At 56.1% G+C, this 14,503-nt stretch overlaps 1 protein-coding gene across 1 annotated transcript in view; it reads left to right on the forward strand.

Moving 5' to 3' along the window:
• Nucleotides 1-14,503, forward strand: part of LRP5 (LDL receptor related protein 5) — a 98,650-nt gene that overhangs the window by 69,441 nt on the left and 14,706 nt on the right. The window contains exons 9-17 of the mRNA XM_035013447.1: nucleotides 189-478; nucleotides 2,165-2,391; nucleotides 3,655-3,839; nucleotides 5,991-6,314; nucleotides 7,310-7,509; nucleotides 9,259-9,467; nucleotides 10,600-10,790; nucleotides 11,431-11,640; nucleotides 14,180-14,305. Coding sequence (XP_034869338.1) covers nucleotides 189-478; nucleotides 2,165-2,391; nucleotides 3,655-3,839; nucleotides 5,991-6,314; nucleotides 7,310-7,509; nucleotides 9,259-9,467; nucleotides 10,600-10,790; nucleotides 11,431-11,640; nucleotides 14,180-14,305 — 1,962 coding nt within the window. The remainder of the gene's footprint in view (nucleotides 1-188; nucleotides 479-2,164; nucleotides 2,392-3,654; nucleotides 3,840-5,990; nucleotides 6,315-7,309; nucleotides 7,510-9,258; nucleotides 9,468-10,599; nucleotides 10,791-11,430; nucleotides 11,641-14,179; nucleotides 14,306-14,503) is intronic.

Below are 14,503 nucleotides of genomic sequence, written 5' to 3' on the forward strand. Positions count from 1 at the left end.
CCCAGAGCCAGCCATGTTGCCGTTGTTGCCGTCCCTTCCTCGCAGCTGGGGAGGACCTCGGTTTCCGTCCTCCCCACCTGGCGTCCCCGTGTGCTGTGTGGCTGGGGCAGAGCCCCGTGGGACGGTGGAGCCACGCCCACCTGCCCCTGCTGGGCTGCCAGGGTTAGAGCTGCCGTGCTTGCTTCCAGGGACCAACCCGTGTGCGGACAGGAATGGGGGGTGCAGCCACCTGTGCTTCTTCACGCCTCACGCGACCAAGTGCGGCTGCCCCATCGGCCTGGAGCTGCTGAGCGACATGAAGACCTGCATCGTCCCCGAGGCCTTCCTGGTGTTCACCAGCAGGGCCGCCATCCACAGGATCTCCCTGGAGACCAACAACAATGACGTGGCCATCCCGCTGACGGGCGTCAAGGAGGCCTCCGCGCTGGACTTCGATGTGTCCAACAATCACATCTACTGGACGGACGTCAGCCTGAAGGTACGGTCTGCGGGGTGTCCCACGCCCGCAGCTTCGCTGTGGACGCCTCGCCTGTCACGGCGCCACCCCGAAGGCTTTTCTAGTCTATTAAGACTTAGAAGAGCTGTAATACTCAGGGGCGCCCAGGGGCCTCAGTCAGTCAGGCGTCCGACTCAGTCTCAGCTCAGCTCATGATCTCGGGGTCATGAGTTCAAGCCCCGCATTGAACTAAAAAAAAAAAAAAAAGGAGCCGTAATATTTATGGTAACGTGATCTATGACAATAAAGTATGAGTGACTATTTTAATAAATTATCATGAATGATTATAACCAGCACATCCACCAGACACACGGGTGGGCTTTGTGGGTCTGGGAAGCGTTTTGTTGTAAAATTGACACCGTCTTTGGATTCGCTCCCTCAGCAGTGGCCACCTGCTTAGCAAATGCTGCCTTTGCGCACGATGTGAATATGCAGGAGTACGCAGAAGGGCCTTTTCTTCTCGTAAAGCAGGATTTGGCAAACTGGCTCACAGGCTGGCCTCCTGGTTGTGTAAATGAAGTTTTATTGGAACACGGCGATGCCCATTTGTCTCTGGGTTGTCTGCGCCTGCGCTGCTCGATTGTGTAGTGACATCAGATCTGTGTGGCCCTTGGAGCCTAAATATTTACCATCCGCCCCTGTAGGGGAAAGTTTGCTTGCCCCTGGTCTGAAGTACCTGACGACCGAAGTAGCGTACTCATTTATCTTGTATTCTGCTGATGGTGTTACACATCTCTTGGAGATTTTTCTGATTCGAAGTCATGGGAGCTCACTGGCGAAAGAGGGCAGGAGACAGAAAAGTATAAAGAAGAAAATAAAAATAAAATAAAAATGAAAATCACTTCTATCCCCCCCCACCAGCTGACGTTTCAGGGCAGTTCCCCATGCCCCAGTGTTGCTCATGGTCCCTATCACGTGCTGTAGAGGGTTCTGTATCCTGGTTTTTTTACTTGACATTATGAGAGGTAATTGATTATGCTGTTAGGAACTCTTTCACACAGTTCTTTAGGTGAGTCAAGTAGTCCACTGCACAGATACTCCGTATTTTATGTAACCGTTCGCTTCTTTTTTTTTTTTTTTTTAAAGATTTTATTTATTTATTTGAGAGAGAGAGAATGAGATACAGAGAGCATGAGAGGGAGGAGGGTCAGAGGGAGAAGCAGACTCCCGGCCGAGCAGGGAGCCCGATGCGGGACTCGATCCCGGGACTCCGGGATCATGACCTGAGCCGAAGGCAGTCGCTTAACCAACTGAGCCACCCAGGCACCCCGGTTCGCTTCTTTTAAATGTTCTAGTGGCTTCCCGTTTCCCCGCTGTAAACGATACCGTGGTCGTGAGCGCTTCTGTGTCGTTTCCATAGCTCCTCACCTTTTGCATTTTTATTAGTCCCTAATAAAACTTCATGACAAAGATTACTGAATGAAAGGACCGATCTGTATGTGATATGCATATAGAAATATAAAAACTTAAATATTATCAAATCTTTTTTTTCCCTAAAAACGTATTTTGCTACATTTCAAGCATTTATTGAAAAACCTTTGTACGTGGGCGATTGGGCACCAGATGTGGTCAGTAGTTGCTCCGGGTGGCCAAGCATCTATCTCATGGTTAGAGGTCTGCAGAAAGGCTGGTTCCTAACCGTGGCCCTTGCCTCCTCCCCGTTCCCAGACCATCAGCCGAGCCTTCATGAACGGGAGCTCCGTGGAGCACGTGATCGAGTTTGGCCTCGACTACCCGGAAGGCATGGCCGTCGACTGGGTGGGCAAGAACCTCTATTGGGCAGACACTGGTACCAATAGGATCGAAGTGGCCCGGTTGGATGGACAGTTCCGGCAGGTCCTCGTGTGGAGGGACCTGGACAACCCAAGGTCACTGGCCCTGGACCCCACCAAAGGGTAAGAGCCGTTTTTGTTCGTCTCACGTGTCCCCGCCCCCCTCCCACTTCCGTACATCAGCCCGTGTGTGACGACTGTAGGCCGAGGGGGGTGGCTGTCCAGCTGGCCTTCTCATTAGAGCAGTCCTGACCGCCACTAGCTTTGAGGTGGCCGGGGTGGGCAGGACCCTGGAGGTATCTAGTTTATTTCACAGAGGGGAAACTGAGACCCAGAGCAGAAGGAAGGAAGGGTGGCCGCTCTATTGGATGCTGCACTGGGCACTTTGACCCGAGCTCAGTGCAGCATCCGGGGAGCCTCCATGGGACGAGTGTCTCTGTCCCTGATGTTGCAGATGTGGAAACTGAGCCTCAGAGAAGCTGAGTGACTTATTGAGGGACAGGTAAGCAGGGAGAGCAGAGCTGGGCTCCTTCCCTTGCCCCATGTTGCTGGCTTTTAGGGCCTTGGAGTCCAGCGCACTCAGAAAGGGCTCCTTGCAGGCTTCCCAGGCAGGGTTCCACCTGCCTCGCAAGGCACCTGCTTTTACCTGTCAGGAGCCTGGGGGCCCTGCCCTGGGCACGGGGGCCAGAGGGACCAGGGTTGAGTCTCCCTCTGCACCAGAGTTTTCTGTGGTGCGGACCCAGTACTCGCCCCCAGTGCATCAGTGATGTGTACGGCATACCCCGAACGCTGCCTGTCACACACTGTTAGAGAAGGAAAGATTGCGGGACGGCAGAGCAGAAAGGCCCGGTTTTAGCCGAAGGGCAAGGAAGACGCACACGGTTCTGGCACAGGGGTTCCTTCTGTGGAGCTGCTGAAGAAGAAGGGAGGAGGACCCTTTGGAAGCAGGAAAGCCAAGTTTGGATCCTGGCCCCGTAGTGCCTGCTGGCCTCAGATTCTTGTCTTCTGCCCCTTTTGAGTAAGGGGACCGTGTGTCCTGATTCGCCCACATTCATCCTGACTTCCCCTGTCACCCTGGCGTCCCGTCCAGCTTAATTAGCATTCGTCTCTGACAAAAGTATCCTACCTGGAGTTCTATTACGAGGTCACCCCCTCTGTGCCACCGGTCTGGGTCTGTAAACGGATGTGTTTGCCCTCACCCTGCAGGTGAACTGCTGTGGGAATTCAGGAGGCAGCACGGTGACCGCACCTGGAGGGATGTTAGGGTTGTGGGGGGCTCCCAGGGTGGAATGGGCCACGCCGAGGAGATGGCGGTGGTCGTGTCCCCCTGCCCTGCAGTGAGGGCGGACGCACCTGAGCCCGCTCTGCCCTCCCTGTGTCTTCCAGCTACATCTACTGGACCGAGTGGGGTGGGAAACCCAGGATCGTGCGGGCCTTCATGGACGGGACCAACTGCATGACGCTGGTGGACAAGGTGGGTCGGGCCAACGACCTCACCATTGACTACGCTGACCAGCGTCTCTACTGGACCGACCTGGACACCAACATGATCGAGTCGTCCGACATGCTGGGTGAGGGCCAGGCGGGGTCCTGCTGGGCGGGGGCATCCCTGGGCTGGGGCGCCGGCTACCTCCCGGCCCCTACTGCACCGTTCCCGCTGGCCGGCGAGCCCTTAAGCCCCACAGGAGGTATGGACGCAGCCCTGGCTGCTCATCCAGCTGTGTCTTCTTCTGGGGGTTGTCCCTTTCCACCCCAGTGCATTGCTGTAGGCATGTCGACAGAGGCCCTGGGGACAGTTGTTTGCTGCACAGCTACTAAGAGCCGGGGCTAGGCCCTGTGCCGGGACTCTAACATGGTGTAGATTTTCATTGATGGGGAAACTGAGGCCCAGGGTGGTCACAGGATTTCCCTAAGGTTGCAGAGCGCTGCCCAGATTCCAGGGCTAACACACTTCATCTCCATCTGACCCCAGGCACCTACTGTGTGCTGGGCATTATTCTCGGATCCACTGATAGGCCACACCAACATCCTGGGACTAGGTAAAAAAAAAAAAAGAAAAGAAAAGAAAAGAAAAATACCTCGTTCCAAGTCACCCACCAGTGGGGGCAGGACATGCAAATCTAGACTCTGTACTGCTGGAAGGGAGTGGTTATGTTAGCTCTCGGGGGTAACCGGGTGATAGGCTGCCCCAGGCGATGGAGAGAATTTGATTTTCTGATCACCGCTGTTGTCCCGCTGTGATGGGTGTGGTTGTGCCCATTTTACAGGTAAGAAAACAGAGGCATAGGCCGGCTGAATGGCTTGTCGCAGGTATCGTATGAGCAGAGCCAGGGCTGGAACCCTGGCGTCCTGGTTTCTGCTCAGGGCGGGTTGCACCTGCCCCGCACGCTTCCTGTCCAGGTTTCTGAGGCCAATGGCAAGGTTTGAACGTGTCTTTGAGACAGCCCCGCCAGCCCCACAGTGAATTACGAGAGGCTGGTGCCTGATGAGGAACCCATCCCTGAACAGCGGTGGTTGCCTGAAATCATTAAGCTCACTGACTGCCCTGGAGGGAAGAGGCCCAGGGGCGGAAATCAGCACGAGCCCCGAAACTTCCACGGCCCTGGAGACCGAGGGTCGCCACGTGCCGTGGGCTTGGCTGTCACTCTGCTCTAGCTTGCTTTCCATTTAATGCCATAAACATTTATGCACCGGGGGCCTCACTGTTGGGGTGCGGTCCTGGCCCGGCCTCTTACCGTGTGACCTCAGCCACGTTCCTTAACCTTCCTGGGCCTCGGTTCCCTAACACTGACGGTGCCTTCCTCAGGCAGCTGCCGTGGGCAGAACTGAGTGAAAGCACTTCTCACCGAGGATGGTTGTTGGGAGCCCGCTCCTGGCGCGGGGCCCCGGGCGTGCAAGCTCGAGTATGTGTTTGATGGACGCACTTGGGGAACGTCTTTATGTAATGACGGGCTTGTTTCTGATGGTAAACTAATCAACGTAGGACATTTCTAAAAACACAGAAACACAGGAAGAAAAAGTAATTATTCATAATATTCACCACCCCATGTTAATTAATATTGACATGTTGGCGTATTTTTTCCTAGTCTCAAAATTTTTCATTAATTTTTTTTTTTATTTTAAGATTTTTAATAATCTCTACTCCCAGTATGGGGCTCAAACTCACGACCATCAAGAGTTGCATGCTCCATGGACTAAGCCAGCTGGGCCCCCCTTTTAATTGATTTTTAAAAAAAAGTTTTTAAAAAGATTTATTTATTTGAGAGAGAATGCACACCCTCGAGCTTGGGGAGGGGCAGAGGGAGAGAGAGAATCTCAGGCGGACTCCCCGCTGAGCGCAGAGCCCAACACGGGGCTCGATCCCAGGACTCCAGGATGGTGACCTGAGCTGAAGGCAGATGCTTCACTGACTGAGAGCCACTCAGGCGCCTCCGTCCACTCTACTACTGGTGGACATCTGGGTTGTTTCCCGGCTGTGGCTCTGTGCACGTTTTAGTCTATGTCATTGGAGTGGACAGCATGTGCATCTCCATTGCGGTGTAGGAGGGGACTTGCCTGGTCACAGGGTAGGTGGCCTCCAGCTGCAGTCGGCCCTGCTTGTTTTCCAAAGCGCTGGAACACTTTGACTCTGACGCAGGTTTCCAGGCAGCTTCGAACCAGTCAGCCCTGCGCTGTGGCCTGGCCGTGCATCGCTGACGCCATGCCCATGTGTGTCCACGCAGGTCAGGAGCGCGTCGTGATTGCTGACGACCTCCCGCACCCCTTTGGCCTGACGCAGTACAGCGATTACATCTACTGGACTGACTGGAACCTGCACAGCATCGAGAGGGCCGACAAGACCAGTGGCCGGAACCGCACCCTCATCCAGGGCCATCTGGACTTTGTGATGGACATCCTGGTGTTCCACTCCTCCCGCCAGGACGGCCTCAACGATTGCATGCACAGCAACGGGCAGTGTGGGCAGCTTTGCCTCGCCATCCCGGGCGGCCACCGCTGTGGCTGTGCTTCCCACTACACCCTGGACCCCAGCAGCCGCAACTGCAGCCGTAAGTGCCCCGCTGTGCCCCCGCCCCTCCCCCATGTCGATCAGGCTGGCTCTGGGGACGGAGGCACAAAGGAGCCTCTTGTCCGGAGGTGCCTCGGTGTTCACGGATGGTTGAGTAGGCTGTACACTGCATAAGCCGCACGTTACCTGGAGGCTTAGGCCTGGCTCTGTGAGTGAGTGCTCTCCCCTGTGAGTGGATTTTACATCCAAAGATCCTCCTATGGACTGACTCAGCTGAGGGCTTGGCCCATGTATTTGTGTCTTGATGAAGCAGCAGGTCCTCGACCCAGCCTGGGCCTCCCTACTCTTGGGATCTCTTTGGTCCTGTGGTCCCCGTCCCCTGAGGGCCATCACCTTGAAGGGTCAATGCAAAGGTGCAGTCACCCACCGGTGGGGATGCCTGTAACTCGAGTCTCTGCCCCTGTGGCTGGCAGACCTAGGGCCGTGACTTAGTTTCGAATCACCCAACTGTAGTTCTCTAACAGTGGCTCTAACCATCGCCTCCTACACGTTCTGAGCAGTGTGCTTTCTGCACCCAGGCAGTTTGGCTCACTGACGCCCCCGTAAAGTGTCCCCTCCCGTGTCAAGTTCACTTCATACAGTTTCAGCAGTTCACGTGAGCACATGCGGGCATACGGCAAATGATACGGTTATCTGAGCATTAAGTACAGTTATGGTTGGGAGTTTGGTATTTACTACCGTTACCCTCCTTCTGTTTTAAGTCTTGATAATTTAAAAATGCTATCTATTTCAAAATAGTTGACGCACTTACGAAATGTTGAAACAGCAGAGACACACATAACGTGGAAAGTAGAATCCGCCGTAGTCCACCCCCAGGAAGTAGCTGTATGTCCTTCCCGTTTTCCCCAGTGCATCTAGTAGGTACATATGCAGATCTGCCTCTTAGGAGAAAGCAGAATGCCGTCCCTCCCTGCCGACCCCGTCTTCGGCTTCAGACGCTGACGCGCAACCCCCTCGTCTCTTTGCCCATTCTAGCGCCCACCACCTTCTTGCTGTTCAGCCAGAAATGTGCCATCAGCCGCATGATCCCCGATGATCAGCACAGCCCAGACCTCATCCTGCCCCTGCATGGGCTGAGGAACGTCAAGGCCATCGACTATGACCCACTGGACAAGTTCATCTACTGGGTGGATGGGCGCCAGAACATCAAGCGAGCCAAGGACGACGGGACCCAGGCAAGTGTACCTGTTGGGGGACACGGGGGTCGCTTCCGCGAGGAGCTCCATCGGGCCATTTCCAGGCTGCCATCCCCTTTTGCTTAGCAGAGGGGTGCCAACAGAGCACGGCTTGCGTCAACAACAATCTGGGCTCTAATTATGCCCTCCCAGGGTATAATCCTGAGCAGTGTGAAACCCTTAGATTATGATTATATGTAGAAATGGGATTTTTTTTTTTTCTTTCTTTCCACAGTGGTTTTGTGCAAGGCTAGTTGGTATTGGTTATTCTGGATTTATTCTTAGTTCATTGGACTCGCAGAGTCCGTTTTGCTGTAATGCAACACATACGTTCTTAAACCTCACTACGCCACGCAGAATCACGCAGCAAAACTACAGGGCTATGGGAGAAGGGGGCGAGGCGCACAGCACTCAAAACTCTTGCCAGGGACAGGTGAAGAAAAGATAGGAACCTCGTAAGTACAGGTGCACCTTTTTGCATATGTTAAAGGATTCAAGACGTAACTCCTAATGACCTTGAAGAGACCCGAAGTTGGCTGAGGACATGGGGGCGGGAGGGCCGCAGCTCGTGGGTTTGCGTGAGTCGACGGGGCGGGAGGTTACGCGCCCAGCGCGCACGGGCGGTGGAGGGCGCTGCAGGTGTGGGATCGTGTGGGCCGCCCTCGCATTCACCCAGTATTTCTCGCGGATGAGATTGTGCTTTGGCAAATGCAAAATCCGTGTTAGGCTGACACTGGGCCCCAGTGAATCGATGCATCAGAACAAGTATCCCTTTTCAAAATGCTTATTGTAGCAGAACGGCCCGCTTTCACGTTAGGTTTCGGTGGCCCGTTCCGTGAAGGACCATCTCACGGCGGCCTCAGGACCTACTCGGGGTCTCCATGTGGCCAACATTCCGTTCGTGTGGCATTCACCGCCTTGCCTGGCCCAGCCTGCCAGTTTCCAAAAACTCCTTGTACAGAAGCTACTGAACCCTCCCTTTCTCTCTGGCGTGGTCAGGGTCAGACCTCATGTCCTCATGGTGAAATCTTGGCTCTGTAACAAGACGACGCAGAGAAATGCCGCCGGTGGAGACTTCCAGACGATTTCTGTGTCTGTGAAGTTCCCTTGGCTCTTCTCCACCCTGACCTGGGCCCCAGCGCTGTGTGTCCGGGCTGGGCCTTGCTTCTGATAGAGTGCTCCATTGACAGCACAGCGTTGACAAGCCGTCCCCTGTGGTCTGTGTCCTTGGTTGGCATCATCTCTGCTGGCGGGGGTGGGGGGTGGGGCGGGCAGAGCCTGGCAGAATGGTGGGAATGCGTTCCTTCCATCCCTTCCAGGGCAGGTGACAGTCGAGTTGAGTCCTTTGGAGGATGGGAAGTGTGAATTGATGGCCCGTGGCTTCCCTGCTGAGGAAGGTGCTGGGTGCAGATTGCCTTAAAGTCTCATCAGGAGGTGTTCTTTCCTGGTGTCTGGCAAAAGCAGGGAAAGACTTGGAAGGAAAAGTCCTTTAGGGACACCTTCTGGGTTTCTACTTAATTTGGGAAACATCTGTTTCCCTTCCTGTGAGTCTTGCTAAGCTCCACCCTCTGGTGGCTTTGATTCTTTATTAGGGGCACCCCTTACCCCCAAGGATGAAGTTTTGCTGATCCGACAGGAAGGGGCCCCAGACAGGGCTGGAGTCCCGACTTGCAGTCTGGACTCAGAAACTGAGGCCTCTGCCCTCCCATGACGGCCGTAGCCAACGCTCAGATCTCTTCGTTTTTACAGCCCTTCGTTTTGACCTCTCCAAGCCAGAGCCAAAACCCAGATAGGCAGCCCCACGACCTCAGCATCGACGTCTACAGCAGGACGCTGTTCTGGACGTGTGAGGCCACCAATACCATCAACGTCCATCGGCTGAATGGAGACGCCATGGGTGTGGTGCTCCGTGGGGACCGTGACAAGCCCCGGGCTATCGTCGTCAACGCCGAGCGAGGGTGCGAGGCCGAGGGGTGGGCGGGCACCACAGTGCAGGGTTCTGCACCCCGGCAGGGAGACAGAGAAAGGATAGAAGTTTTCGTTCATAGGTTTTATACCATCCCCATCAAATCTGAACCCAAAACAAAAATCCCTTCCAGAGCATCCCAGATGATGGCTGGTTATTCACTTGCATACCTTCCATCACAGGGAGCTCACCACTTTTCTGGGCACAGCCTCAACTCCTGGGAGCTTCTTCCTTCCATGAAGATGTAGACAGACTCGGAGGGTCCCAAAGGGAATAACCAGGGTGAGAGGGAGACCGAAACCCACATGACCTAAAGCTCAGAACTAAAGCTAGGCACGGGAAGGTTTGGGGCCTGGCGGCAAGCACACGACAGCCACCTTCGGGCACCTGCAGGGCTGCCACCAGGCAGGGCTCAGACTTGTGGAGGCACCGCTTGATGGAGCTCACGCCTGGGCACGGCTCCTGTGCACACGGGTCCTGGGCCGGGCAGACCAAGGTTGAAACCTGACCCCATCACTTGCTGCCCTTGCAACCTCACGTAGGTGATGTAAGCTCAGGGATTCGTTGTCTGCATCCGAGAATCTGAGGATGATGGTGGTCTCAGCCTCTGCAGCACACGAGGGTCAGGGAGCACAAGCCTGTTGTTTTAGGTGGCTCTTTAACAACCTAATAAGTCTCCCTTGAGGCTGACCTCCACGGAGGCGGGGACTTAGCCAGAGTGCGGGCTAGTCCTTGAGCCGGTCACAACAAACGACTACCATCTGGGGGATTAAAAGAACTTTCACAGTTCCAGGGCCCAGATGTCTAAAGCTAAGTGTCAGCAGGGCTGTGCCCCCTCGGGAGGCTCTGCGGGGACCCTTCCTTGTCTCTCTTCCAGCTTCTGGGGGCTCCAGGTGTTGACCAGGTGGCCTCACCTTGATTCTTAACGGCATCTACAAAGACTCAGTTTCCAATTAAGGTTGCATTCTGAGCTCTGGGTAGATATGAATTCTTTGGGGTGGGGGGACACCACTCAACCCCGTACAGCCTTGGGGGCCAGCCCTCTCTGGTGCTTTGCGTGCTCCATCCTGGCCGTGGAGATGGCAGGCCGTGACACTCGTCCTTTACCTGCTCCCCTCCCGCAGCTACCTATACTTCACCAACATGCAGGACCGCGCGGCCAAGATCGAGCGAGCGGCCTTGGATGGCACCGAGCGTGAGGTCCTCTTCACCACGGGCCTCATACGGCCCGTGGCCCTCGTGGTGGACAACAGGCTGGGCAAGCTCTTCTGGGTGGACGCGGACCTGAAGCGCATCGAAAGCTGTGACCTGTCAGGTATGTGCCCTGGGGCTGCCCCGGGCATTGGGTCCCTCAGCAACCCACAGATCTGACCTTCAGGGGGACAGCTGGCCTCCCTCGTCATCCGTAATGGTGGTACCAGCCGCCACGTTTGTCAGGGGTCTGTTTCGGGTGGGCCTTGTGCTGGGGCTTTGTGTCTACCACATACGGTCCCAGCCCAGTGTTCCAGACATAGGTCCTGAATGATCCCCATGTGGTGAGGCAGAAGAGGAGTCTCCGCGAGGGTGGGTGACCTGCCCAGGGTCCCACAGCGCGGGCTGGGACAGGAGTGTGACCCCCTCCGCCTCCAGCACCCACATTTGTAGCCGCCCTACAATGGGCTGCCTCTTAGACTGGGATGCCCCGAGGCCGGAGAGGAGCTCAGAGGGCCTTTTCTTCCATGCGTGGGGTCGGGGGGAGGGGCCAGCCCAGTGGGAGGCAGCCTAGATGGGAGCAGTGCTGTCCGAGGGCTTCTTGCAGATCGGCCTGCTTCCAGGGAAGCCGCTCTAGCTCCTGGCCCTGGCCAGAGTGCGGAATCCCCTGGGGTTCCTGGCAAGCCCTCTGTTTTGAGCTGAGCATGGACTGAGCTCTGGGGGTCAGCCGCTGCCACTCGGGGGGGCATTTGTCCCACTTGCAGGGGCCAACCGCCTGACCCTGGAGGATGCCAACATCGTGCAGCCTATGGGCCTGACCGTGCTGGGCAAGCACCTCTACTGGATTGACCGGCAGCAGCAGATGATCGAGCGTGTGGAGAAGACCACCGGCGACAAGCGGACACGAGTCCAGGGCCGAGTCGCCCACCTGACTGGCATTCACGCCGTGGAGGATATCAGCCTAGAGGAGTTCTGTATGTGGGCGCGGGGGGGGGGGGGGGGGTGTTGTGGGCAGGTGCCCGACGGGAGCAGGGGCATCTGTGCAGAGCCCTGAACTGATCCCGCGGAGCAAGTAGGAGGCTGGCCAGGGTGAGGACTGCGGGATTGGCGGTTGGTGGGGGCCACTCTCGGCCCTCACTGCTCCTCCGTCTCAGCAACAGATCCGAGTCTGACCCACCTTTAAATTAGTATCCCTTTTGATTAACTCCAACTTAACTGATGAGTAGCCTCACTGCCAAATGCAAAACGCCTTTGCCGCGTACGGGAACAAAACCATGGGCATGCCGTGGCTCATCGCACCCACTGTGCAGGGGATCAGGCTGGGAAATGGGACTTAGGATGCGCCCAACAGCTGGGAGGGAGGGACCCCTACGCTTGGGGGACCTCTTGTTCCTCCACCCCCTCTGTGTATGGCTAGAGATTGATATAGGAGCATGTGTGTGTGTGTCTGTCTGCCCACTCTGTATTCAGTAAATACACCCCGGCTGCCGGCCGGATGCTTGCTGCCAGGACAGAGCGGTGAGCAGGGCCATCGCTGTCCCTGTCCTGTCCAGCTACCTTCAAGCTGCCCGTCTTCGAGGCCCTGGGGGCTGCCCTACTTGCTCGCCTCACCCGGGCCCCTCACCCTCCCGCTGGCCACATCTCCCCTCCCCGGAGTCCCTGTCTCTGATTGCCTTTCCTGTCTTGCTCTGAGTGACTCCTACTAATTGCTTGGCTCCCCCTCGGCTCAAGCGGCATGTTCTCAGTGGATAAGCTTCTCTCTTGAGCTGGGGGCGTCACCTCTGATGAATTGAATCGGTCACTTCTGTGTTGACTGCTGGGTGGCTGGTTTCTGGCCTTGTGGGTTCTCGGCCAGGCAGGTCCTGGATAAGTGAAGTCGCTGGGTAAGCGGCTTCCAGGTCGCTCAGGCGCCTGACGGATGTGGATCAGAGTGCCTGAGTTTCCCCGGCCCCTTACACCATTCTCAGCGAAGCCGCGGATTCCTGGGTGTCACAGCCTTGAGAACTGCTGGCCCGTGGTCAGAATGGTGAGCTTTGAACCCACGAACGTCCAGACCCGCTGGTGTTGGCACAAAGCCCGGCACGCCGACTGGCAGCTCCTTCGACCTGAGGGGATGGGAGAGCCAGGAAATGTTTAACTAACAGGGATGAGGTCGGAGACGGGGGCGTCGCTGTGAGTGCTAATGTGCAGTGTCTAGGGTGATGTGGAGAGGCTCCTCGTTTTGGGTGAGGGTGGGGGACCCTTGAGTGAGCTCTCCCGTGCTGGTCTGGGACGTGGGGCACCCAACCTGCTTACTCACGAAACTCTACAGCTCACCTCTAAACCACGGCTGGCGCTCCATGGCCCCTAGGCCCCATCCGGGCATCACCTGATTTTGTGAATAAAGTTTTATTGGCACACAGCCACGCCCATTGGCTTATGTGCCCCACACGGCTGCCTTCCTGTGACAGCTGGAAGACTTGTGACAGATGGTCTGGCCCGTCACGCCAAAACTGTTTACTTTCTTGTTTATAGAGAAAGCGTGGCGACCCTGCTCTAAACCATGACCTCTATCACTTTATGCACTTAATCCCCGAGGTTGAGGCAGGACCCTGGTTTTTCTGTGGGGCGGGGGGCTGTGCTTTCTCTCATTTCCTCTCACCTGAGGGAGGGCAGCCACCCTCCCAGGCTTCTTCCTGTAGGTCAGATGTTGGTTAATTCGGTTCATTGAATTGAAAACTGCGAGTTCCCTGGGGATTCGCTGTCTTGCTGTTTATCCCCACGTGTATTAGCTTCCTGTGGCTGCCGTAACAAATGGCCACAAACTGGGTGACTCAACGCAATGGAAGTGTATTGTCCTATAGGCTGGAGGCCAGACGTCTGAGATCAAGGGGGCAGTGGGGCTGCACCCCTTTTGGAGGCTATGGGTGGGGACGGTCTTTGCCCCTTCTAGTTTGTGGTGGTGGCAGGTGCTCCTTGTGTCCACAGGGCTCCGGTCCCTGCCTCTGTCATCACACAGACTTCTCCCCTGTGTCTGCGTCTTCACCTCCCCTGGGGTCCCTTACAAGGACGCCCATCGTTGGAGTTAGGGCCCACCCAGAAAATCCAGGATGATCTCCTCTCCAGATCCTTAACTTGATTACATCTGTGAAGCCCCTTTTTCCAAATAAAGTCACATTCACGGATTCTAGGCATTAGGACGTGGCTATGTGGGGGCCATCCCCCAATGCACTCCACCATGAGAGACAGGCAGTGCAGAGTGCTGGTTGTGGGCGCAGTGGGAGCTGGTGTAGACGGGCCAGCGTGTGATATGAGTGCTCTCAGCCTCCGTTTTCCTATCCATAAAATGCACGGCAGAGGAAGTAGACCCCGTAGGCTGCCCTGGGAATTAAGTGGGACGATGTGTAGGGGCCTGGCCCACAGGAGCACCCATTCTTGCGAGTTCTTGCCTGGCCCTTGTTTCCAGCACCCTCTAGGCTGCAGTCCTGAGGTGAGAGGCAGAGCCCAACCCCCTCCCTCTTTTTGTCTCCACAGCAGCCCACCCGTGTGCCCGGGACAACGGCGGCTGCTCCCACATCTGCATTGCCAAGGGTGACGGGACACCACGGTGCTCGTGCCCGGTCCACCTCGTGCTGCTGCAGAACCTGCTGACCTGTGGTGGTAGGTGTGACCTCAGCACTTTCTCCTGGGACACTGGGTTCCCCTCCTGCCAAGTCCCTGCCCAGCATCCTTTTAAAATCACAGTCACTGTGGCATCCAGCCTCCAGGACCAAATGTCTGTCTGCCCTCCTTTTCCAGTGTGTACATTTGGGGCTGTGAATTTCCCTCGAAGTACTGCTTTGGCTGCATCCTACAAAT

Source organism: Mirounga leonina, unplaced genomic scaffold (assembly GCF_011800145.1).
Source record: "Mirounga leonina isolate KUSES-001 unplaced genomic scaffold, KU_Mleo_1.0 Mir_166, whole genome shotgun sequence".
NCBI classification, from domain to species: domain Eukaryota; kingdom Metazoa; phylum Chordata; class Mammalia; order Carnivora; family Phocidae; genus Mirounga; species Mirounga leonina.